At 38.3% G+C, this 26927-nt stretch overlaps 4 protein-coding genes across 4 annotated transcripts; all 4 read left to right on the top strand.

Moving 5' to 3' along the window:
* Positions 1-1355: 1355 nt before the first annotated feature.
* LOC148721370 (uncharacterized) lies at positions 1356-2828 on the top strand. Its single transcript, XM_088736801.1, has 2 exons — positions 1356-1841; positions 2001-2828. The coding sequence occupies exons 1-2, from the start codon at positions 1731-1733 to the stop codon at positions 2196-2198; spliced, it is 309 nt and encodes a 102-aa protein (XP_088592927.1). The 5' UTR covers positions 1356-1730; the 3' UTR covers positions 2199-2828.
* A 2891-nt stretch (positions 2829-5719) lies between these two features.
* Positions 5720-6699, top strand: LOC148721371 (melanocyte-stimulating hormone receptor-like). Its single transcript, XM_088736577.1, has one exon. The coding sequence runs from the start codon at positions 5752-5754 to the stop codon at positions 6691-6693; it is 942 nt and encodes a 313-aa protein (XP_088592703.1). The 5' UTR covers positions 5720-5751; the 3' UTR covers positions 6694-6699.
* Positions 6700-15560: 8861 nt separating this feature from the next.
* LOC148721372 (sorting nexin-14-like) lies at positions 15561-19191 on the top strand. The gene is made up of 6 exons (XM_088737133.1): positions 15561-15606; positions 15786-15896; positions 16795-16840; positions 18091-18112; positions 18616-18665; positions 18882-19191. The coding sequence occupies exons 2-6, from the start codon at positions 15882-15884 to the stop codon at positions 19016-19018; spliced, it is 270 nt and encodes an 89-aa protein (XP_088593259.1). The 5' UTR covers positions 15561-15606; positions 15786-15881; the 3' UTR covers positions 19019-19191.
* Positions 19192-25833: 6642 nt separating this feature from the next.
* On the top strand, positions 25834-26721 carry LOC148721373 (melanocortin receptor 4-like). The gene has a single exon (XM_088736150.1). It carries the CDS (start codon positions 25834-25836, stop codon positions 26719-26721), a length of 888 nt encoding a protein of 295 aa, XP_088592276.1.
* Positions 26722-26927: the final 206 nt, after the last annotated feature.

The raw sequence follows: 26927 nt of genomic DNA on the forward strand, positions 1-26927 counted from the left end.
TTTATGGGGGATGCATGTTTATCTCACCACTACCCCCACATTATGCAATCAGTTTTTGGATGTTATGTTGGTGTTATACTCAGCTTAAATTCAGTGCTTGATTAAAGCAAACTTGAAATTCTCCAGGGATGTCTCCCTTGTAGAAATGTGGATAATCAGAGTGACCACATGACTTTAAAGTCTCGTGGAATCTCTGCGGTGATGACTGATAGAATTATAAAATTAAACGAGACTTACCTGGAAGTTGAAGTTTGATTGGGATTCTATCAGTCATCACAGAGCAGAGATTACACGCCCACCCTTCATGGTACCTGAATCCTCCCTGCACAGTGGAGTGCACCTTTGTCATTGTTGCATATAGACCCTCATGTGGCCACTCATAGTACCCTTTTAAAAAAATGACCAGTTATGCGCATGCGTAATGATCTCGTGTAATCTCTGCTCTGTGATGACTGATAGAATCCCAATCAAACTTCAACTTCCAGGTAAGTCTCGTTTAATTTTATAATTATTCACTGTGAAAGAGCCCGTGACAGAGCTTGGGCTAGCTCTGATGCGCTTTGATATTTGAATCCCGCAGTAAGGGCAAAAGGATACGCGTACCTACAAAGCGATTTAGCCAGAATGGGTGGTAAAACGGAGCGGCTCTCGGATCGATGCAGCGGAATTTGGAAACTTTTGCCACTAGAAAGGATAGGTAATAAGTAAGCGCTCTCACGGGTGGAAATTTGAGAGAGATAGGTCGACTTTTGTGCAATTTGTCGGCCTTCGAGTGGCGACGGTTGGTCTCCGGGACCGGTTGAAGTTTCTAGCCTTAAGTTTTTTTATACTTTTTTTATACTTTTTTTATACGGTAGCTCCACACGCGTTACAAAGAAAGTCGTCAAAACGACCGTTGGCAACAAAGCAGGTACGGAAATAAGGTAAGGAGACTGCACATGTTTTATTCCTCGCTTTTATTATCCTTTTAAATTTTTCTTATTTTTCTTAATTTTTTCTTTTCTTAGCGGCCAACACGTATGCTTGAAATTCGATCCTAATATGTTAGTTATCGCCTTTAATAAACTTTACATCCAAAAGCCACACACACAGCACGCTTGGGCCACCTGTGATCTATCCTCTTTTTCAGTGTAATTGGGCATTCATTTCCTCTTAATTCCCAACTTACAAAGTGAGTATGTAAAGATGAAATGGCTCGGATTTTTCTATTACACTAAAAATTGTTCCCAACTTACGTAGACAGAAATATTAGCGTTCGGTTTCCAATGTTATAGCTATTGTTACTTAAAGTTAGTCAGTTTTAAAAAATTCATCCTGTGTATCTGTTTTCGTTGCCGATTTTTCAATTCTCTCCATATCGAGAGTTGAAATGAGTTCATGATCAATCTTCCTACACGCAGCGAATCGCAGACATTTTCCTCATTATATGGAAAAACAATCTGTTTGGTAAAATAGCCAATTATCGCGGCGACATGATAACTGATAACACATTTTGTTACCATAGCTATTTATAGCTGTTTTTGTAAGCTATCAGGAATAAACCTAAAGCAGAGTAGTATGCTTTTCAGACGAAGACACGACCGTGATAACCGGAACCATAGTTAATAGAGGGGACTGGTTATGAAGGCCGGCATACATGAAAGAGCCGGCCCATTGTTCGGCTCCTGAGGTTGAAACGTACCGTGATGTCACGCGAACGTGCACATCCTTGATTTGCACTACAAGGCAACATGGCGGATAGTAGTGAACTTTTTATTTTCGGCGACGATTTTGATGCCATTTTAGACATTTTAGAAGAAGAAGAAGAGCTAGATGAATACTTTACAGAAGCTGCTGACGATGTAACTATTATAACCTTCCTCATCAGTTTAAAAAGCGAGAGAAAACAACTGTTTTGCTATTACCATTTCGGTATGTTTGACAAGATCGAGTTCAACTGTTATCGTGCTTTTATGTCGGGTATTCTGTAATCTTTTTAATATCATATCTATTTGCAATAGGTCGAATTCGATGACCTAGTATGCGAACTGTGTTCCAAGAAGTGCAAAAGCAAGAGTGGGTCAAAGCGACACAAAACAGCGAAGCACAAAGACCAAAATAGTGCAGATTCGTCCGAAAAGCCAAGGGAAACAGAGCAATTCACCTTCGAGATTTATTGTGAAATCATCCACAAAGCAAAAGCCAAAATAGTTGGATAGAAATTGTATCCAAGTTCGATTAGAGAGGAAATAAACACCTACCAAACAAATCCAGCAAATGGAGGTATAAGCGAAATCAAAAACATGTATGGTCGCTTGGTCAAGTCTGGCAACGCAGAACGATTCTATACTTCCTTCTACTCTGCAGTAGTCTCACATGCAGTAATTTATTTTGAGGGGTTGTCTAGGGATGCTGCGACATTGCTATCTACCAAAGTGGTAGATTTTATATTGGCTGGCAGCAAGGAGAAAGGACTACAGTACATAGGAGGATATGTTCTACATAAACTTCATAACAAACTGGCAAATAGTAAAAAATCACCGGAAATTGAGCAAGCAATCTCAATTCTTAAGGCTGGAAAGTCAGATGACCAGGCTGTTTCATATAGCCAGAGGCTAACTTCATCTTTAAATCGTGGAGGCTTATGGACAATAACAAAGAATACCCAAACAAATAAAACTTCAAAGGCTGACATAAGAAAGCTTGATTGTACTGACACTATATCAGGATCTACCCATGACATAGATGTAGTCTCTGCATATCATTTAATTTTTTCTGATGCTGAACTTACAGCAGAAAGCACTGTTGCCAGAGATGTACTACATAACATCATTCAAGTGTATGTAAGAGTCCGCTCCTTTTCTTTCGCAAAGGATATCATATAGAAGCATAAGGTACAAGCAAAGCAGTTGGAATCCAAAGCGCTACGTAAGGAAATAAGCAGAGCTTGTAAAGAATCTGAAAATGACAGGCAGTCCTAGTCCAATATAAATTTTAATGACTTTTCACCATATTGCTAAAATTGTATTGATTGACTCAGAGGATTTTAAAGAGCATTAAAAGTTACCTGGCTTATACTTTTCCCAAGAAACATTGTTATTGATGTTATACAAAATTAACATTTTATCATTACATTTAAAAGCTGTTACTGACTGTATGCATGAAACCCATGTTCCTCATCTCTCTGGAATCAAATAAATACTTGTCACGGTTTATAATTACTTTTAGCTAATTGAAATGGTAACAAGTATAGTTTAGTTAATACAATAGAGTGAGCACAAAAATCATCCATCAAATATAGTCATTGGACTAAGAGTTATTTCTTGATCTTCTCCTGGTACCATTTGATTGATATTTTACTCGAATACTTACACGTTTTGATATCCTTTGGATCGAAATGCTTCTCACATGTAAATACATTTCCTTTATCAGTTTGACTTTGGAAATCTTTATCGATAATTCTTGTTTTGGTCAGCTGATTCAGCCACTCTTTGCGCCATTTTTCGGCATTTCGCAGCGAGGGCAACTTAAATATGCCGATTCCTTTCGTTCTACGACATGTACCGCAACCAAACACGGCATAGTTGTCGCCAGGAATTGTAATTTCGCGTTTAGATACTTAAATAAACTGTCCCGGTGGACAGAACTACATCATGACGCTTTAGAAACAGATCAAACCACGTACACAAGTCTTCTAGCCCCCCGCCATCTTGAATGTGTGTGCACGGTCACGCTTGGTTGGCTTCGATAAACTCGAACAATAACCTAGCTCTCTGATGTATGCCGGCCTTCATAACCAGTCCCCTCTATTAACTATGCCGGAACTCTGAAGTTTAACATGACTCTTACTCAAGTTTTTGAGAACTGAAAGGTATTTATCATGTATGGTTTTCGAAAATTGCAAGCAATACTTCGTAACTTATTCGATAAGAGCTTAATTCAGGGTAAATAGGAGTGACTTTGAAGAACTGAGTCGATTCTTAATATTTTGAAAAGCTTTCAGTATTTACGCGCCTATATTTAGAAAATTGTTCAGTATTGAGATCACTTTCACTTCCTCCAACTTTATCTTGTGTGAAGGTGAGACAACAGACAAATTATCACAAACATGTTAGTGTTCTTTCTATTTCAAAGGAGTAAATTTCATCGCGGAAGCTAATAGAAAAAGATATAAGCTTCACATAAACTCTTCCTTTCTTCGTCATGCACGGTAATTAATGCTAAAAGAAGGAACTAACAAATATCGATTTTGTTGCTCTATTCGAAGCTTAAGACTACGTGTGCTATTCGCCAGACACGCTCATCTCTCAGCCTTTTTTTAATGTTTCTTTGTGCATCTTTAAGAAGGGCAGGTGAGCTCGCCCCCGCTTGAACTGACTGGTGCTCACAATTTCAATGATGAATAAATTGTTTTAAGTAAAGTAATATAAATGTTTCAAAATTTTCTCCATCGCGCAAAAATCTCAGCCATTTCACGAATCCGGCGAGGGAACCTCAAGGTTAACAAACTGTCAAGACCTCAATAAATGTATTTCTAACTTAAGAAACTCACATCCGCTTCTGATTCTGAATTACAAATTCCCTTTATTTGGTGCTCAACAGTATGCAAATAGATTTAAATAAAAATCCGTAATGCTTCTTACAAAGTGCATACCCTAACATGCATTATAACATCATGACGTGTGTTTGTCCAATGTCATTCCTATTGAGTTACAATGGTATAAATCTCTTAGTACCTACGGCCGTGCGGATATATCGTGGCGTATGCAGTCACATTCGGCTGCAACGTTCCAGTCCAATTCAGCTGCGAGAGGCTAGAGAAGCTGTAATTGCTGTCGGCTATGCCTCGAGCAACTTTTAAGCTTCGATGGCGCTCTCTAAACTTCCCGCGTGCATCCGTGTTCTGTAGCTCTTAGTAAGAATCATCTCACTTTGAAATGAAATTGTCGCACATTATAATGAAATAGTCTCGCTTTGTCATTAAAAAGCTGTGATAATTTTTTCTAACAATCCATGTTAAGACGTCGTTTTTAAATTAGGTTTTTAAAGAGACACGAGTTGTTTTAATTATTTTTATTAGTTTCCCACCATTTCTGCACGTTGTATATTATAGAAAGTTATAATCCCGGTAGGAACATAGGTTACGTTATTACGCCCTATGTTTTTTTTTTCCTTTTTCAATTAGCTCAGCATCTAGAAGTTCGGTATTACGATAAGAAAATTAATAATAATGACGAAGATGGTGATGCAGGACTTTCGCCATAACGGACACTATCTGCACTTCCACAGAAAGACCGAGCTGTTACAAAGTGCGACAGGCTTTGTTACAAAGTATGGCAGCTCTTTTAATACAGAGTGCGACAAGCTTTATTAATTTTATTACAAATTGTGACGGGTATTCCGAAATAAAACGGAACAATTTATACCTCAATAAACGTACGCTAAGCATGAACCAGTCGTTAAATCATTTAAGGAGAGAAAGTCATTCATCTTGCCATTTATTAACTTTGAACTGAAGTGAGTTCAGTCATTCGCATACTACAGGGTATAGGCAATATAAAGCTAAGCAAATATGTCACCTGTTTTTACGTAATTTTATGAGAACAGAAAGTAACAGGCGAACGTTTTATGTGATATGTGATATCGTTGGCTATAAGGGAGCGAAAACTACACGTTCGATAGGATGACGATCTCCAGTCAGAAAGCTGGAAGTCAGTTTACTGTAAACTTCTTTGTGGCGATGTTCACAGTAGTTTTCTTTTTGACCACAGAATGGACGTCTGGTACATCGTTAATCTCGTCTTGAACGCCATAACATCTTTCACCACCATTGTGTTCAACACTTGTACAATCTACGCGATGAGGAAAACCTCTTCTTTACCGGGACCTTTCAAAACACTTCTCCTGAGTCTTGCAGTTTCTGATCTTATCGCTGGTTTGTTAGCTCAGCCATTGTACATCCTACTAATTGTCATTTTGTCCAAGCAAAACACCTCGGAGAATTCCTTGGCATCCACCCTGCTACTGGTCATCGTATGTGCTCTATGCACCGCTTCACTTCTCAGCGTCACGGCTTTGAGTATAGAAAGGTTCCTTGCTGTTCATCTTCATCTCAGATATCAGGAGCTTGTGACTCACAAACGCGTTGTTGGTGCAGTGATCGTGACATGGATATCAAGTGTGGGTATTTCACTAGTTTGGATTTGGGGGAAGGCGTATACAGCCTTCTCCTTCGTCGCAATAATTTGGAGTCTTTGTTTCGTTTCCATGACAATTGTTAATTTTAGACTATATCAAGCTATCAAACGCCACAGAAACCAAATCCAGGCAAGCTTACATGTACAGCAAGTAGCACAGCATAGCCAGGTAGAAAGTGCTACAAAGCCGAGAAAATCTGCAGTCAGTACACGGTATGTGTATCTTGTAGTTTTAGTTTGTTATTTGCCAATGTATTGTTGTATTATTTTCATTGCAATACATGGAAGTGCAGACAGTTTCCTTCGCTACTCACGGACCGTTATGTTTTTCAACTCTTCATTAAATCCTGTTATTTACTGTTGGAGGATAAGACCAATTCGTCAAACCATGATGGACGTACTGCGGAACATATTCCCATGCAAGTCGGCATCAGAATCAGTGCCAACGAAATCTTCGCATGAAAGAACAAGAACAGCACATGGCATCCACACTACGAGAAATTTACAAGAAAGTTGAGGCGGTTGTGACCTTAATTTTGACTGAGTAATTAGTACACTTTTAGTACTGTGTATAGCACTTATAACAAAAATCGTTATGAAAAATAATGCGTTCTATCATAAGACACATGAATACTTGGAATAAAAATCTTAATTTTAAGCGCTCCAATAAGAATCATATCTATGCTCTTCTGGTTTTGATCGGATTTTGTTAGAAAAATTTGTGGGCTACTGATGCTCAATGTGCCATTAAAAAAAAAAAAACCGTGACAGTAAAAGTGGGTTTCTGTGACAATCTTTGTTGTGTTAGGATCTGAGTGTTTGATAAAGCCTTTGCAACGACGTTTAGTAGAAAATGAAGATAACATATTTGAAGCCTCATTGATGACTTCTTTTCTTTATCTGACACTGACATACTTCATGCAAAGCGTATATGGTGTAAATTTTTTTTTCTCCCCGCGCCTCAATACAAATATTCCTGAAAATAAACCATTTTTCATGATGAAAATCTGAGTCTGATGTTATTATCAAAATAGAGGAAATGGGGCTTAGCCTTTCGGAGAAACACCGATGAATTCTAAATAATCAATATCGCTTAAGCTTTCAGTGCCTCGCAGGTTTTTCCGCACACCTGCAGCCGAAAGTCGATTTTCTTAAGTTGTACTGTGTTCCTATTGGTCAAGCTAGACCAAACTCTGAGGTACCCTTTAATCGGGAGTTCAGAGTTAATTTCCTACGCGATAGTCATGGGAATTCTTTCTGTAGCGGCTTATCAGTTAATTGGTTGATACTCAAGCGCGTTAGAACTGGTTTCATTCTTCTTCCTGTAGCCCTTGTGTTTTAAAAAATGTCCAGAACAGTTACGCTATGCTGACAATTCTCCATATGAATTTTTTGGTTTTCCTTGACGGAAATGATTGAAGTACGTAATCAAGTTCTTTTGCGTCATTGCCACCTGGTAGAGGAAGTATTAATGCTTCAGACCGCAGCGTTGAAACAAAAATATTTTTTCTTGAAGGGAAATCAGTTGGTACTTAAAAACTTGGGACTCGTACAGTAGAGTTACGGTTTCGTTTCAATTTTTCACAAAAACAAAATGAAAAAAATAACCGTTTAATTTGTCTGAGTGACGTATGATCATCTGGCACACTTCATTGGAACAAATTTTCCAAACTGTCATCCTCTCAGGTCACTGTTTAAATAGGTAATCTTTAATTTGATTCTAGTTTGATTCACCGTTTTAAAACCTGAGTTGTGAGTCTCGCTGCCCCCGCTATGCATTAGCATATTAGACAATCCCAATATGTAAAGTAGAGGTTCGTTTCATGAAATATAGGAAATTCAAAACTCTTTTACTTAAATCTTAGAAATTTATGTCAGTTTAAGAAAAAGGACGCGAATGCTATTTGCGAATTTTGATTAAAACGTTTTGAGATAACTAGGATTAATGTGGATCTTATTGATACAGAATTTTGATGACCGGCCTTTCGTCAACAAAGATTAAGTTATTGGTAGCTCCCCGTCGAGTGGTCGCCAGTTCACCACTAAGCACAGCTCCTCGCCACCGTGAAACACAGGAGAGTGTTTGACATAATACAGAATAGAAATGCAAGAAAGAAGAGTCAACCTGGACAAGTGCGACCATCGTTAATTTTGACTTGAACGCATCATCAGCCCCGATAGCGGATGTTACTAAAACTGGTTACGAGGAACGGAGAACGAGGAACGGGGAACGAGGAACGGGGAACGGAGAACGGGCAACGGGGAACGGGGAACAGGGAACAGGAAACGGAAAACGAAGAACGGGGAACGGGGAACGGGGAACGGAGATCGAGGAGCGGGGAGCGGGGAGCGGGGAACGGGGAACGGGGAGCGGGGAACGGGAACGGAGAACGGGCAACGGGAAACGGGAAACGGGAAACGAGAAACGGAACGGCGAACCGGGAACGGGGAACGGGGAACTGGTGTACAGCAGTAACCCGCCTTAGAATTCAAAATGGCGGAGTAAAGGGAACTAAAACTGTCTGGCAACTAGTTTTGAGTACGTGCTCTTCGAACGCGATCGTCGGAGCAAAAAGCATGGACGGTAAGAGTAGGTTTTATTGAAGGACTTTACTTTGAAATGTTGAGTGCCTCATAAATTTAGTTTTTTTTCTGGCACACATTGCAGGTTGCATAGAAATCAAATCCTCGGAGAGGTAAGTATCTTACAATTCATGCACAACATTTGAACAATCAAATCAGAATTACAAGCTCGCGGCATTTATTCTTATATTCATAGAGTAATTGTACAGTAAGGTAATGAAGTTTACCTCCAATATCCTCACTGTTACAACCTAGCAATGTCAATAATGTTGTAAAGCAAACAGCTGAATGACTTTCACGCCCATTATGGGAATCACTCTCTCTTGAATATGATCAATGCAGTGTAAATATTATTGCAAGCATTAGCATGAATGTGAATTCATACACCCGACATTCTTGAAGACATAACTGATATTTTCCTGTTAAATTAAATGTTATTAAAAGTTCTGTCAATGTTTGATTTCTCTATTGTTTACATGGAAGTTTATGGGTCGATACAATGATATGTTCCTGATGTTATTTTGCGGTAAGGTAAGCAGATATCTGCATGCGGTAACTTCAATAACTAGGCTGGTTATTACGTTTCCTAGCTCATTTTTGTTAATATAAAATATTACCTCCTTGCTACTTATCTGCAAAAAATGCTGTTGGGCAATGCAAACAACCAACATACCCAAACCCTGCCAAAAGATGCAAATTTCAAGAAGGAGAAACAAAGAGGGACGTCAGAACAGATGGTGGCAGCCATTGCAGAAACGTTGACTTCGAATACTCGCCTCAGAATACTAGGCTTCGTGGCTTCGCCTTGGCAGTAGTTAAATAAAAGCGAGTCGTCTAATTTCGCTGCAAGCGGCGACCTAGCGATAAAATCAGTGTTTGTAAACATCGTTTACGCCGCCATTTTGAATTCTCAGGTGGGTTACCGTTGTACACCCGTTCCCTATTCGCCGTTCCCCGTTCCCCTTTCCCCTTTCCCCGTTCCTTATTATCCCTTTCCCGTTACCAGTTTTAATAACATCCCCCGATTGCCATCATTTTGAACAATTTAACAATCCACGTCATGAGAAAGACTGTCGTCGTCACCAAAGCTTCTAAAAATATTACTGCTGAGTCTTGCTGTCTCTGATTTTGCTGTTGGTTTAATAGCCCGGCCATTATTAATTGCATTGAAGATTTCAAGGTACTATAGCCCATTTACTGTCAAGTTGTTCGGTGGAAATCTGCATGCACTTTCTAACACATTGTTCCTCGGTGTCATGGCTCTGAGCGGGGACAGTTTCTTGGCTGTTCAAATTCATCTCAGATATTAGGAGCTTGTGACGTACAGGCGTGTCGTTGGTGTGGTGATTTTACCGTGGGTGTTAAATATTGTTTTTTCAGCAGTTTCCTTGAATTGGATCCACCTTAAAGTTGTAGTTATCGTAATTTGGAGTATTTGTTTTATTTGCATAGCAGTTATAAGTTGCAGACTTTATTTTGCAGCAAAACGCCATAAAAATCAAATTGAAGCCCTACAAGTTCAACAAGCAGCGCCGAATGGTGAATGGACGATGCTAGGAAGCAGAGAAAATCTGCAGTCGTCAGGGTATTCTATTTATATTTTGTATTCATAGTTTGTTACATGCTAATATATTCTTACTAGTGTTGTTGTCCGGTTAAATTTTGGGCTACATCGCTTCAGCAGCACAGCATCATGTCATTTTTATTGTTTCTCTCAGACTCTAACGTTTGTAAATTCCTCGTTGAGTCCAATTATTTACTATTGGAGAATGAAAGACATTCGATATTCTACCATTGGCATACTGCGACAGATATTTTCATGTCAGAATTATGGATGATCAAGATAGAAAAATTTTACAGAACTGACTCAGCTTTCCATTCATGTGTCTACAACATTTGAATTCCTAAGTTTTTTAAGATTTTGCTTTAAATTTATGTAACAGTGACTTTTAAACCTACTAAATTGAGGTTGGAAAGGTTAATAATGTCTTAGTAACTTAAGTATAAACTTCGCTCAGAATTCGATCATATACATTTGTTGCCTCCTTATTCGGGGTGCGTTTTGGAAAATTTAGCAAAGTACCGACCCTGTAGTCTTTTGTATGTATTCAGTGATTGTGTCAAGCGATTTTAGCCACCCTCCCTTTGAAAAGAAACTAGTTCACGGACGCAAGTTTATGCCTTATTCCAAACAAAATTATTCGACTGCAACACCCCTGGAAATAAATTTTGGTATGGTAAAAAGAGGAAATATTCAAGATCACAAGATTTTCTACCGGTTTACGATCATTGCTGGTGCAGAAGATTATAAATCATTCATTTCTTGATTGGCATCAACTTTACAGCTAATCAGGCAAAACTGACAATGACACAGTTTTTTGTCGGGTGGGACAAAGCAGGATTTACATACATACTTTAGTTTATAGAAGGTTGCGCAGTTTGTAAAACTTAGTGGAGTATTGATGCGAAAGATTATATGAAATTAAAACTGATAAAAGTAAAGTGATTATTCAAAATAACTGAAATCGAATGCCGGTTAACGGGCCCCCCTCAAACTGAAGATTGACTCCTCTTAGATGTCAAGACCCAATCTGGTACCCAAGCAGCTATGGTTAATAAAGCTTAGGAGCTAAGACTCCTTAATCCCAAGGGACCAGTCCTTATTTATTGCCTTAGGGAGTGGGAGATTCCGAGGGGATCCCATGGTTTTTTCAGGGAGAGCGGAGGAGGGATCGGTCGTTGTCAACAGAGTATAAAGGAGAACTATAGAATACTGACTAACAATTTACTGTCAATGAGCGTAGGGGGGTTATAGGACTATTACAGAGCCTTATAGGGGCATCTGGTGAATTTATCTTGACTCAACAACCAGAATCCTCTCTTCCCTCCCTCCCCCCCTTCCCCACGTTGTCTTACGAAAATTTTTCAAGATGAATTTGGCAAAGGAAAGAAAAAGGACGTGAGTTCCATAGGTATTTTTTTAAAACTTATGAAGAGTTGTTCATGACGCGCAATAATGAGTTCTCAAGTAATTGTTCTATTTTTACTCTGACAACAAAGCAGCCTTCTGTCACAAATTAAAAAAAGAAGACGTAACTCAGCTTTGAATGGCTTTTATGCAAATAGTTTGGTTATTGAACAGGAGAATACCGCTCATCTGTCTAATTATGACATCCAAATGGTGGGAAACATCGTCGATATCTTGATGATTAGTAAAACCTCCTCAGTCTTAAGTCGTAATTTTTTAGTTTGGTATATGTCTGAAAGCCAGAAGCTATTTATGTTTTTGGAAAAAAGTTCTTTTGATTTTCCGGCGAATATTTGTTCCTGTCTGGATGTGAATGTGAGCTGCTATTCAGCGACCAGCGAGTTGTCAGTTTGTAAAGCTTGCTACCGACGATTGATCAAGTTCAAAAAGGCCTCTGTTCATCTTGAAGAGTTCAAAGATGAATTGAAGGGAATCTTGAAGGTTCGAGAACTTCCCAGAAAGAAGCGCTTATTGAGCGTTGAGAGCGACGGTGGAGAAATCCAAGCTTCGTGCCGTGGGAAATCCTCGAAATGTTTACAATTCGATCCGATCTATACGACTTGTACCTCTAATGCTACAGCCAATTCTAATATTTCTACCACGATCAGCCAAGAGGGACGTTATACTCCGGCAAGATTTCCTATTGGTTCTAATGGTGTATTGATCTAGATGCCTCAAAATTATCACTGGATAAACAAACACAAGAAAAACATGCTCAGGGGTATCAGAGCTAGATAAACAGTAAACAAAACATTTTTTGTGTTGCCTCATGGGAAATTGAATTCTGTAGTCCATAGCTTTTGAGAATTCGCACTGTCTATTCAGTATGCCACTGCAGTGTTAAGTAGTCTATGAATAGTCTGGAACAGCACAAATGTACAATATATGAGAGCCTAGTGACAAGTATGTGCCAATGATGACAAACTGTTACAGCCAAAAAATGTCAAAACAGGACCCTGAAAAAGTCTGTTAGCCCAGATTTTAACCCAAGAAGTACCCAGGTGCTGCAACTACTGATATAGATGAAGTTGATATAAATGTCTTCATATGAATCTGATCTATTCAAAAGTCTGAAAGATTTGCAATCTCACTGAATAATGACTATTATTAAAAACTAGATCATTGGATAATGCAATTCAAGACTTTTTATTGGCTTAGCCATTACGGTATATCAGCCAATATACCATAATCTACAAATATGGCAAGCGTACGTGTCAGCTTAAAATTAAAAGGGAGCTAAAGATTTAATAAAATTTAATAATTTAATTTAACGTTTTTATAAAAACAGTTATTCCACTCGAGCTTGTTGGATATGAGATGATTATAGCCAACTACAAATCAAATACAATTTGATACTGGCAGCAGCACCAATGAAGAGATTCAATTTTCAAAGAATCAATTGGTCAATATAACCCATGGAATCTTTCATAGCATTCTTAATCAAACTTCAGACCATTATCATAAATTACTTTTCTCTATTACATGTACATGTATACAGTATTTTACGTATATGAGCACGATCCTTCGCAGTAAAGCACTATTTGAGCAATAGTGAAAATCAGACCTGAAAAAAATTTCAGGCCTGTACGGGATTCGAACCACTGACCTCTGCGATACTAGTGCAGCGCTCTACCAATTGAGCTAACAAGCCAACTGGGAGCATGTTTCATATGTTTGTTGTTATACAGTATTTTCTTCACAAGTGAAATGTAACTAATCTCAAACAGATGTTCCATCTTTTGTGACTTCACATGACAAAACTTTCAATTGCTATGATAGAGTATGAGTAGCACACAATTTATGTCACTAATCAGACAATGAAATTGACCAGTAATCTGATTTAAAAATATGATGAATTTATTAGATCACTCATTTTCTTACCACAATTTAGGAGGGCCAAAGAAGCTGTACTGTTCTCCCCAACCCCCTCCCCCACAGTGATTTCCACCACTCTGTGAAAGGACTCCAAAATGTTATCCTTATTGGTTTCAGGAGTGCAGGAATGCAACATTTCAACAAGCACATGTTTTGAATCATTTCCAATAAACATTAAAGTAAAACATTAATGGTAGCATAAAGTAAACCACATTATCTTATAGTCTGGCAATAAATAAGTGTTCTTTCTGTTTTTTCCTGACTCTGTTTCAGTTCATCAGTAAGCCAGCCAAAATACAATTCCAGTTCCATGTCCTTATCCATATACTGCACAACATCAGCAACATTTGATTTATTTTGACTTTCCTTAATTTCTACTGCATTTTTCATGTTCAGAAGGTTGAAGTAAGACTCACAGAAGGCTCCATTATCTTGTGATGTTCCCCAACACATCAAAAGGAAAATAGACAGCATTAATCTATAATGAAATTTCTAATAATAATAATAATAATAATATAATAAAAACTTTATAAATTTTAATAATTTAATAATAATAATACTAGTGTCATTCATTGCTAAGGAACATGCAGAAAGCTGTGGTCTCTAGCTCCTTTAACATTGTCAGGACTTTCAAGGTCCTATTGGACTGAGTTCTTCAAATGACGTTAGCTTCAAGCATAGGTTTTTAATAAGTTGATGGGACATTTATCTCCATTTTAGGGTCTAGGGGTCTACCATCTTAGAACTTTTAGGTTTTATTTGTGTCGGGACAGGTCCTGTCAGACTAAGTTCCCTAAATGACGTTAGTTTCAAGCATAGTTTTAATAGGTTGATGGGACATTTACTTCCTTTTAGGGTCTAGGGGTATAAAATTTTAAAAAGTTTAGCTTTTATCTATGTAGTAGTGACAATCAAATAGGCTACACCATGGCACCCAATATCAATTTTATTGGTAATCTGAAGCACTCAGAAGTGTATACTGCAATGATAATGTCTTGTATTTAGACACAACATTTTTACAGGTGATCATGTGTAATATAACACAGACAGAATAAAATAACGATAACCAAAATAAGACCACAGTGTAATACTAATACTGACTAAACTATTTACATTTTCTATTTACAATATTTACATTCTTGTCCTTTCCTTTATACTGCTTAATTTAAAACATACATGTAAAATAACATTTTGCTGCAGACTCGTTTTTATTGAAACACTTACCACTGCCTTACTACATGCGCTTCATCGACGGCAATGGCACAGAGTTTTTTGGCATGGAGTACACAGAGTTCGTCAGCATAAATCTCCAGCGTTCGTTCCTTAACCACGCTTCAGGGGATCCGTAAACTAAGGAATATTCGCCGCTTTCGACACGAGTGCGTTTACCACCCTCAAGTGAACTTATGTTACCAGCTTTTAGCCCTAGCTCCCTCAAATGGGACACTTGGTCGTTCATAAGGCTTTCCCCAATGGTGAGAAAACGACGACAATATCACCAGGCTCTTGTGAGGTAAGATCAAACACGAGTGGTAGTGCTTCATACAGGAGAGATTTCCCGAAACCAGTAGGAAGATTGACAAATACATCCTTTCTTTCCTCAACTATTTTCCTAATTCCAGTTTTTTGCTGCGCATTTAAACTAGGAATTCGAAATGTATTACTAACAACATTAAACGCTTCTTCAAAGGACGCCATTTTCAAAGCTTTGAACTCGAAGATGAAACAAACAATATGATTGGATAGACTACTTTGGCGCGTACAGTTCTCAACACATGTAACCCAAATAGTGATTGGTTGAAGTAGCGGAAAGGAATGTTGTTCGAATGTGAGCAGCCGTTTGTGGGGAGAAGCGTTGCGTGACGAGACTAAAAACGGCTGCGAGGGAGACTAGATGACTCACCGTATGAAGAGGACCCGTGTGATATCCCAGACACACCTCCGGTAACACTCTACAACTTTCACCAACTAACTTAGTAGTGTAAACGATTTGGAATTGTTTGAATGTAGGTGAACAGTGAAAGGATCACAGAGCAATTGAATCATGGTCATCGATGTTGATCCTGAAATCAATTCGTGATTTGCAAAAGCTCGAAAACGAATTTTTATTCATTTGTTTGAAGGATTGTGACTGGGAAAGTGAAGAAGAAAATGAAGGAGTGGAAGAAAAGGAGACGCGTGACCTCAGCTTGTGGAAGATAACGATTCCTCACGTGATCATGGAAACTAAACAGGTGATTGGTCATTTTACTTCAAGTGAAAACCGGGAAGATTGGGTCGGGTCTTGAGATTAAGTACGCGACCCGACCCAAACCTTCCGGGTTTTTTTCACTCATTCGCTACCATCGCGCCCTTTGCTTTCGCGTTTTGTTTTACTAATTGAACGTCAGGGATAGGCTACCATTGCAGGTTAAAGTGAGGAGGAAATAACCTTATCATTTAGTAGTAGTAGTAGTAGTAGTAGTAGTAGTAGTAGTAGTAGTAGTAGTAGTAGTAGTAGTAGTAGTAGTTCTTCTTTATTTAATGTAGCACCACACTTAGCTACAAGCTACTTTCCAGGAAATAATTTGGATATATCAACAAAAGTTTAATGGTAAATTGGCCATCGTAACGATTACAAAAGCTTACATTTCAAGCGTTAGCCCTTCGTCGGAGCGAATAGAGGAATTGTGGGTTGTGTGTGCTTTTAAAGGCAGAAAATTTCTGCCTTTAAAAGCACACACAACCCAAAATTATTTCGTTACCCCCACCGACACAGCCCTAAATAGTTTCTTTAGAACCTATCAGCCTACTTTCTAGGAAGCCCACAACAAAATATTCAATAAAAAATTACAACCTACATCAAGAATTATGTGCATTAAGTAAAATATTATTATATAAGGATATCGTAAACTTTAATGACTGTAACGCGGTTGACTTGGAAAATTGTAATTTCCATTTTGACAATCAAACCAGATCCTTTAAAATTCTGTTGGATCAGTCTAGTGATAGGAATGGTCACCCTGTTCAAAGATAGTAGAGTGAATCCTTAAACTAGTGTTAACTGTGGTGTGTTCGCTTGCTCTCGATTACTGTAACTGAGAGCAGTAATAGACTTTCATGCATGACATAAAAGGTTTCTTTGCTTTGCAGAAATGTATGTTTATTATATCTGTGGAAAGAGCTGATGCAGAAGAAGGTGCGTATGCTGTAAATATACATCAGGTACAATTGCCGCTATTCCGAAATCAAAGTTCCTCTTTTTCGTCGTAGAACCTTTAGGTATTCTAGAACAATCAGAGCATTTTCCATCACAAAATCAACGAAGACAGAATTTACTTTTACCCAACAAATGTGTCATCCTTTTCATCAGCAGGTTGTTGCACTAAATAGTTTATCCCTCAGCGACTTTGACCCTGTTTACTTGACTTTATGTTTTGATCGGAGAGGTGTTCTCTTCTTCCTATGGTTTCCATCTTTTTCAACCAATGTTTCTACGCTCTCATGATTCCAGCTTCCGTTTCCGCCAAATCTCTGGATATTTGTGCGAACTTCTTTTCCAAACTTACTGCTGCCTTTTGAGTTATTTGCGTTTGCTCCATGGAGATTTGTAACCATAATGCACTTCGTGAAAGTCTTCGGTCGGTGAGTGCGAGCTGGTGATTCAAGGTTTGAAGCTAAACGCGCAATTTTTCATATTCCATCATCTTCTCTTTAGAGTTACAAGCCAGGCTCTAGTTCGCTTCATGCTCTATCAACGGTGTATATAGTTTTCAAATAATCAAAGCGACGCTGGCCACCTTTTGAAATAAAAAAGGTATAGTTTCAGCAAAAAGTGGCTTTCTTTGCAACAAAGTCGATAACAAGGTGACGATAATTAAAAGTCAAAATTATAATAACTATTACTATTTTAAGCTACCAGTTTCAACATAAGAACGGTTCATTAAGATGAAACATGCTGTTCGACAAAGGGTTCAATGCGAGGTATTTTTATTCTTACTGTTTCCACTGAAGTGGTTAGGTATTTTTCCATAGCTATGTTCGAGGTTCCTTCGAGTGTCCCCTCATTCCACAGTTACTTTGCGAGTGTATTTCTGATTATGAGCGTATTCCTCTCAGTCCCTTACACCCTTCTTTAGTCCAGTGTGAAACGGTTTCAATGGATACCAAACTAGCACTACCCCTGAAAACTGACGCCTTCAAGGCACCCCAGCTCCTCCAGAACCCACGCATATGGCAAAATCGCTTTGTGAGTTTACACTTTGTGAGTGACCCGTTAAAGGAGCAGTGAAAGTGATCCAAATGAAAGAAATCCCTGTTTTCGTTTTACTACTTTCTTGAGGAACGGTACGGTACTGGTAAAGCGGTTTAGAAATGCATGCATTTTGGTAAAAAGGGGGGGGAAGCTCAAGCAGTGAACTTATATTTCTTTTTTCCCTTTCTTTGTAGTGACCCGATGGGATGTAGCACGGTAGGTTTTAATTACTGTTTGTCATCAGCTTCCCAGATTACGAGCAGTCTTTCCTTTTCGGCGTAGTTTGTCGCACGAGTCAAAACAAATTAAGTGAAAAAAATAACGATGTTAGCGCACCGCGCAGAACTCTAGGTGCGAGGCGCACTGATTTTTTCCCCTCGTGCGACGAACTTCACCGAAAAGCAGAGACTGCTGTTAGTAAGGGGAGTTCAAGTTATACAGATGCCCTTCCATTCTATATTTTGTTGAGGAACTAAACGAATTTCACGATTTTGACATTTTTTCACAAAGCAATCGAAGTTTGCTAAACATTCCTCTTACCTTTTCCATTTTGAAAGTGGCGAAGGCACTGGTAATATCGTTTCCTTTTTTGTTCATATTACCCACAATAGTCGCGAAGAGGAAACTATCGTGCAAGTCCTTGTAAGAGGAAGTTGGACCTTTACAGACTTGGTTTTAACAGTTTTAATCGCCCTTTGATGTTTATTTTAAATCAACAGGCGGTATAAGGAATTCTTTGTTCTTCAAAGCAAGTTACAAGAATTCCACGGTAAGTATTGGATTTTGATCCATGTTTGCTTTGAATTATTTCCATTGGAAATATCACACCAAACTAAAAGGCATAGACACAGGGTCATTTTTATCAGCCAGCACGCGCAAGATGAGAGAAACACCCATGAGACCCACTAGACGAGTCTTTTTTCCCGTTCGACACTCCTAAAAAGTGCTTCGTGCATATGATTTCATTTCATTTTGTCTCTTGCAGGTTCAATCGATGACTCGCTTCTTCCACCGAAGCGTAATTCTTTAAAATCAGTTTCGCAGAAGAGTACAGCTACTTATTTCGATGCTTGCAGAGTTCAGTTTGAGAAATATTTCCAGGTGAGAATGAGGCATGAATGAATCTCGAGGCTTGGAATGAATTCTTCGAACAATTTGTTGTTTTTCTGTTCTCTAGTATTTGTGTTCTAATCCGCTGCTAAAGGGAAGCGGATTATTGTTCAACTTCCTTTCACCAGAAAAGGAATTCAGTAAAATGTTTGGCCCTGACAAGATGGGTGATAAAGCGGATAAGTTGTATACTGTTTTGCACCACTCATATATCCTATGCACAGATAGAATGAAAAGAATACAGGATGAAATCAATAGAAGAATAGATTAATAAGCAACGTGACGTTACTGAGCGAAAAAAAGCTTTTTTGAAACATACTTACAGCGAAGAGGGGTTATAGGACTGATAAATTAGTCAATCTAAGCTAATCAGAAAACAATGTCAAGTGTGACAGGTTGTTTGCCCAACGTGATTCTCTGTCATAGGAATATTACCGACACCCTCCTGCAGTTTTAGCTGTTGGAGTCCATACTTTTTGTTCTAATTTCTCGATTCTGCATTTTTCGCAGGTAAAAGGATCAAGTCAATGACAACAATACTCAAAGAGGAGGTAAGCCGGCGATGCTTTAAAGACAAGTGAATTACTTGATTCTTATACTGAGTTCTATTCAAGTATTCAGTCGGTGGGTATACAATAAATGTCCCCTGGGTATACAAGGAGTGTCCCATGGGTATACAATGAATGTCCCCTGGGTATACAATGGATATCCCCTGGGTATGCAATGAATGTCCCCTGGGTAAAACTGTTAACCTTGCTGTTTCTCTCTACAGAAAGGTCAGAACCTCGATCCATTTTTGCAGTCGATCTTATCATCTACCGTAGAACCAACAAAAAGGAAGCCATTACCAAATTTAGTCATTTTCTTCATGTTGATTTTGTTTTAAGCTATCAACCATAAATCTCAGACCGATCTTGCAAACTATCTCTATAATCACAGGCAACGAGCAGAGCCTCTCTTTCCAGTTTATCTTGTCACACGAGTCACAAAGAGTTAACAGAAACCAGTTGTTTTATTCATCTCTGGTTATTGGTGACTCGCACAAAAGAACAAAAACAAAGACAAAAACAAATGCTCTTAGCTTAATGGAGCCTATTCAAGGTAAGCCAAAATTGTGCTATTTAATTGACTTGGTAAATATTGGGTTTTATCTATTGTAGGGGTCTTCTAGATGAATCAAGAAGAGGCGAGGTACGCTTACATTTTAGACATGATTTTCTTCTCTCCATATCTGTTTTCTATATTTGATTAAGCGTTTTTGTGTAGATGGCTTTGAACTCGCTTTTACCAGCCCTCAATGGTACACTTTCAAACAATTTTGTACTTTCGGATTTGAAACCTTTTGATCATTTTAACGAGTTACATTTGATTGTTAAATTGCATCTAGGAGGGACTTTTTCCAGGAAGGAGAAAACCGGCATCGTGAGTATTGCGTGGTTCGCAAACCTTTCTTTTTATTCTCGAGAAGGACAACAACTTAAATCAACAATATTATACATATGATGCACGATCCTCGCAGTACATAGCGCTATTTAAGCAATAGCGAAAATCAAACCTGAAAAAAATCAGGCCTGTACGGGATTCGAACCACTGACCTCTGCGATACTAGTGCAAAACATATGAACTTCATATATCTATTGTATCTGATTTATCATCACGGGTTTATTACGAATCAACTTAACGGCCTGCTCCCAGTTGGCTTGTTAGCTCAATAGGTGGTTTGCACGTTACGTCATAGCCGCCATGTTGGTGGACGTAAACAATGAATATCTCATTAGCTTCGTTTGTTCGTCCACCAGCATTTGTTCCTTTCACCATTGTTACCTGTGTCTCTAGAGATTGGTTGCAAACCACCAATTAGTAGAGCGCTGCACTAGTATCGCAGAGGTCAGTGGTTCGAATCCCGTACAGGCCTGCTGTTTTTCAGGCCTGATTTTCGCTATTGCATAAATAGCGCCATCTACTGCGAAGGATCGTGCATCATAAATATATCTTTGATGTTAAAAGGAACTAGTTAACATTTGTTCACCGAAGCGGAGGTGAATTATTAGGGACCTTAAGAAACCACGACGGCGACGGCAACGAGGACGTGGAAAAAAAAGAGATCTAATTGGCAGAACAATAGCTCAGAACGTGCGTTTTGAAACTTGGTACATTTCTTAGCCGTCCTATGCAAAACAACTTGAACGTGAAATCGCCACAATTTGCGTCGTCTGCGAACCTAAACCGCAACGGCAAATTATTTTAATTTCCATTTGGAACTCAACGGCTACTTTATACGTCATGCTGAAGTTGAGCTGTGGCGCTGTATGAGACAGTAAGTTCCTGCATCCATTTTTGAAATTCTAACTAAGAGTAGAAACTCATTTTTTAATCGAAGTCTACCTTGGCGTCGCCGTCGTGGTTTCTTAAAGTCCCTATTATTTTGGTATAGGAGAGGATAACGTGTAAGTAATTCAATCGAAACTAAAATGAGACAAAAATTCATAGTTGTATAAACGAATATCTATTTATCTTTTCAATACTCTCACAGAATCACTCAGTGTACTTACAAAAATAATCTTTCGGCAAAATACGAAATCAACACCTTTAAGAAGCCATGTTAAGCAGGAGATGCTCATAATTTATCGTTTTTACGTGTCATATTCCTATTTCAAAGTAAAAAAAAAGCTTGTTTTTCTTTTTCGTTTTTAGAGTTATCTGATTAAAGACCCTCTAGCTAAGTACTTGGCGTTCGTTTGAATCAATTTCCGGGTAACTTATCGGCAAAAAAATATATAATAAAACAAAAACAATAGCTGTTAACGTCATCGGTCACCCCCTGAGGGTCCCCCAGAGGAACACATAGCCTCTTCACACAGAGAACAACTTACAAATCTAGTTGAGGATTTATATTGAATACCCAACATTTGAAAAAATGCACAGAACTTAATCTAGAAAGATTTTTTATTCAAAATATGCTAGCTTTTTGGCTTAATTTGTTGAATGGTTTAAGTTCGATTTTATCATTATTAAAGCTCGTCACTCAAACCGCACTTTTGAATGATTGCTTATCAGCAGTCGATTCCGGTAACATTTTTGAAACTCTCAATCGAAATTTCAGTAGCATTCCCACCCACTGATTACAGGTGATGCCTGGCGCAGGTCAGCAGTATTGTTTGTGACATGGTCTAATGCGGAAGCAAAGCGTCGTACTGTAAAATCAAGACCTCACAGCGGTTTTTTTTTTACACTAAAAATATAAATTCGATTTATCTGTATTCGATTGGAGGAGTCCTTTATCGATTCTTTGAACTGCTAAGTTTCTCTGTAGTATACTAGAGGTGGAAAAAAGTGTTGAAGCTTCGAAGAAATTAAATTTCTCTTCACTGGATGATTATGACATTTCAATATCAGAACGACTAATAATTGAGTTTACACTCTCTAGAAGACTGCCATAGAAGGGAGCAGGTGATCTGTTTGAGGAAAGTCAACTGAACAGCAGTGAAATGAAAGAAATTTCTAAGTGTCAAACATTCGTCAACAGACTCAGTCATGATAGGCGATTTCAAGCCTTTGTTCGGTAACAATTAAAAAAAAAAAAATCAATATTGATAATTAAGCCTTGCAGAATATGTCCAATTGAAAATTGTAGCTGTATTGAAAATGCCGAGGAGTGACTTCGAGCAGTTACGTATGAAATTAATCACAAAATAGCCCGGATCTGTTGTTTTAGAGGTAACACCTCAAAAGTACCCAATATTCATTTTTAATAATACTTCATGGACCTTGAAAGGTAGTTTTGCGGCTTGCATCGAACGGAAATTTATGTGACCCAGAAATATCTGTTTTATACTCTTTTTAGGATGAGCTTTTATAAACAATCTACCAATTTCGATGAAGTTCAAGGAAGTTGAGTGGGTGTTGATTTTGACAGATTGCTTGTCAATAGACATGGTAAACCCTTTTGTCAAAGGTGACATATATTATTAGTAGAAAACTAGAAGCCATCCACTTTTAATATTGCCATCCGTTTTCTAGCCAAGGTAATTACATTCTAATTTGAATGCTGCTAACAGATCTAAGTCGTAAACTTACGACTCGAAATTTTGAAAAGCAGGATTCATATTCCCAATTTACTGATTTTAACTCGCTGATATCAAACTCGTGAGGCCCTCTTATCAGTCTCTGTTTTCAAAAGCCTTAAGAATTTCTTAGATTTGGAACCAAATTTGGAAGGTGAGTATTTACACAGTATAACTAATGATCCTATGGCAACCGAGCTTGATAAGAAGTTTTGCCAGAATTTGGTGCCTCATCGCCCTTCTGACCTTGCATTGGTTGTAATGAGAGTCACACTAAGTTCTAACTAAAGCTTATTTAAAAATTTTCACTATTTATCATGTAATTATATTGTTAGTAACTCTTTTAACTTCCCCACCATGGCCACTGGGAAAACTGAGAGGTAATAATCTTAAAGGCATTACACAAACATAACGTATATGAATACAAACTAAACTCAGGCATAAAAGATCACATCATGCAACTCGGCAATCACTACAACCCGGATCCGAAAGGATTATTTTTCCAGATCTCTGGCATATCCATCAAATGATTCCGTCCATGCAAGTACTTTTGCTACCGACAACAACTGATGTAATCAAAAGCTCTTAAAGCAATACGCAAATTCATTCATATTTGTGTGCTAACCAGAAGATGGAATAAGTTTTGCGGAGGAAACCACAATCGCCTACTCTTCAATTATATTATTCGATGGGCCAGTTAAAATCAACGGCTGTGTTTGAGAATAATTTTACTTCCCCCATTGGCCACGAGCATGGGTAAAGGAATAAAAGGCATGTCCTTTCTTTTTGATGCAGTATACTTACGAGTGGTTCTTGTCCAAAATTCAATTGTTACACTAAAGGCGGCAGGAAGTTACTACTTGCTAAGATAATGCAACAATCCACAACTTGGAAATTCTACTAGTTTCGGAGCTTTGTCCACTAGAAATGACCTTTGGTTAGTTTTAATACATTCATTGAGCTTAATTCCTTGTAGACTTGAAATCAGATGTCTTAAAGAGCATCGACCATATCTTTAGTGGTTTATATCATTCTTTACATGGTTTTTTGCATTTCTATCTTGTATTTATTATATAATTTTTTTAGTTGGAGGGCCAATGAATTGTAAATCTTTGTGATTATCATCATGATCTTGTGCTATTTCTTAACTAACCAAGGCATTTCCGTATTACCTACTGAAAATAGTCAACGGTTATGTGGTACGGCGCCTAATTGACCTTCTTCTTGTAGAATAACCTTCAGAATTTTGTCAACCCACTGATCGGACAAAATACAGGGAAGAGTCACGTTCTCATATATAAACACTACCACGAACGGCACAGCGAAGTCCCGAAAGACCTACTGAAACGTTTTAGCATTCTGAAAGAGTGTAGTAACAAGTTCGCTTGTTTGGTGAACGAAATGCTTTTCATCAGAGACTTAAAACCCACTCTGAACGTGCAAAGCGATTCAATTCGCGCAAAAGTATTTGTTTAATTAGCTCGTAACATATTTATGCTAATTTAGTGTTACACCTTGCCACAAACTTCATTTTTTATTTCTCCTTGACAATGGCGTCATGATGACACCGAAACGTCGGTTTTTATCGTTAGTTTTTGCTAGTCTTTGCATTTTTAAATCTTTATTGATAAGAATATATGACTTTACAACTCAAAACATTTAAACCACCCGTCAGAACATCTTTAAGTTTCAGTGATCTTACACGGAAATATCGTTCATGCACATCAAACTATTATAAACTCTTCTGAAAATTTCTACGGCCAAAATGGAACATCTTTGCACTTGAACAAGCCTCCATGTGATCAGTTTAGGGATCAGGACAAAGGTACCCTTATTGTCTAATTGATTTTTACTTTTGCTCTAACTCGGAATAAACGTGCCATAACAAATTTGCATAGACCATCTGACCATCAGAGTCAATGAATCCGCTTTTGAAACTGTCATCGATTTTCAGTAAATTCATCGCGTAAAATTATCGATCATCGGGCATAACAAATTTGCAGACCATCTGACCATCTGAGTCAATGAATCCATCGATTTTTAGTAAATTCATCGCGTAAAATTATCGATTATCGGGTATAACAAATTTGCATAGATCATCTGACCATCAGATTCAATGAGTCCGCTTTTGAAACTGTCATCGATTTTCAGTAAATTCATCGCATAAAATTATCGATTATCGGGGCATAACAAAATTGCATAGACCATCTGACTATCAAAGTCAGTGAATCTCGCTTTTGAAACTGCCATCGGTTTCAGCAAATTTATCGCGTATAGTGATCGATTATCATTGTTTACAAACAGAATGGGTTTTCAATGGAAATTCAACCTTACGAAATACTTCCGCGCAAGAGAATTTAAACTGACTTTGTTGTCATTATTATGTAAATTCAAAGGGCAATTCGATTTTCATTTCATTTTCGGATGTTCATATAAAACAAAAACAAGCGAGAAATAAAGAATCTCAGAGTCTTCATCAATTGGCCTTGCTTTATAAATAATTGGCCTTCTCCCTCGGAACATCTTACTCGGAGGACATATTACGAGAAAAAGGTTTTCCCAAATTGATATTTGCAGGATCATGGGAGATAGGCCCCCAAATGGTTTGGTAGATGGCAGTTAATATCAAAATTATCAGTCAAGATCGCCGGGAAGTCATAGATAATTTAAAGCTGCTTTCGTTCTCGAGAAGTTACCATTTTGTCCACTGTTAGTCTCCTGGTCGACTATCCTCGCGTTTGATCTTCATCTGCGTCCTACACAATGACAAGCGCTGAGGGTCCCTATCGTTCATCGATGGTCGCCAATTGTGTGCTCAACGCATTGTTATCCTACACCGCCATCACATTAAACATGATAACAATTTACGCAATGAGAAAAACCTCGTCGCTACCGAGGCCGTTAAGAACATTTCTGCTAAGTCTTGCCATCTCAGATCTTGGTGTTGGTATCTTTGTACAACCTTATTACATCGTGCTTTTAGTTAGAGGGTTGAAAAGCGCTGATCCTGTTGACGAATCAACGAATAAAGCCCTGCTTGCCATCGCGGATACCATCTCCATAGTTTCAATTCTCACTGTTTTCGTACTCAGCATGGACAGATTCCTGGCTGTACATCTTCATCTCAGATATCAGGAGCTTTTCACCCACAGACACTCTGTTTTGGCTGTGATATCAATCTGGATGTTCAGTGTATTTCTTGGAGTATCTGGACATTTTTGGATACCTCCCTCCCTTCTTATTTTCCTTCCTGTTGTCCTTGAGTTCTGTTTTAATTGCACAGGATTAGTTTACTGCAGGATTTATTTTGCTGTACGGCGCCACACGAGGGAAATTCAGTCCTTGCGAGTGCGGCGAGCCGAGCAGGATGACGGTGACATGGAACAAGCCGCAAGGATGAGGAAAATTGCCATTACTACATTTTACGTGTATCTTGTGTACTTTGTCTGTAATTTGTCTGAATACTGCACTAGTATTGCTGCTACTGCCAATAACGAGCCTAGCGTTGCTTTGAAAACTTTTAGGTTTTACAGTTGGACTCTTGTGTGTATGAATTCATCGCTAAACCCCGTTATTTACTGTTGGAGTATGAGGCACATTCGACACATCATCATTAACACTCTCAAAAATTTACACCCGTGCGGAAAGTGAGCGACACAGAATAATAACAAGTCGAACTCCTATGGCTATTGCACCTGACAGTTATTATGTGAGTGGATACAATAACACAACTTGATAAGCTTTTTGAACTAACAGCCTGCATAAAGTAGTAATAAAATGGTTTACTTGTAATATTCAAAATTGATCTCTAGTAATAAGGACAAAATCACCGTGGGGAGCCTGTCTAAACGAGAATA

The sequence above is a fragment of the Stylophora pistillata genome, chromosome 10 (genome assembly GCF_964205215.1).
Source record: "Stylophora pistillata chromosome 10, jaStyPist1.2, whole genome shotgun sequence".
Classification (NCBI taxonomy): domain Eukaryota; kingdom Metazoa; phylum Cnidaria; class Anthozoa; order Scleractinia; family Pocilloporidae; genus Stylophora; species Stylophora pistillata.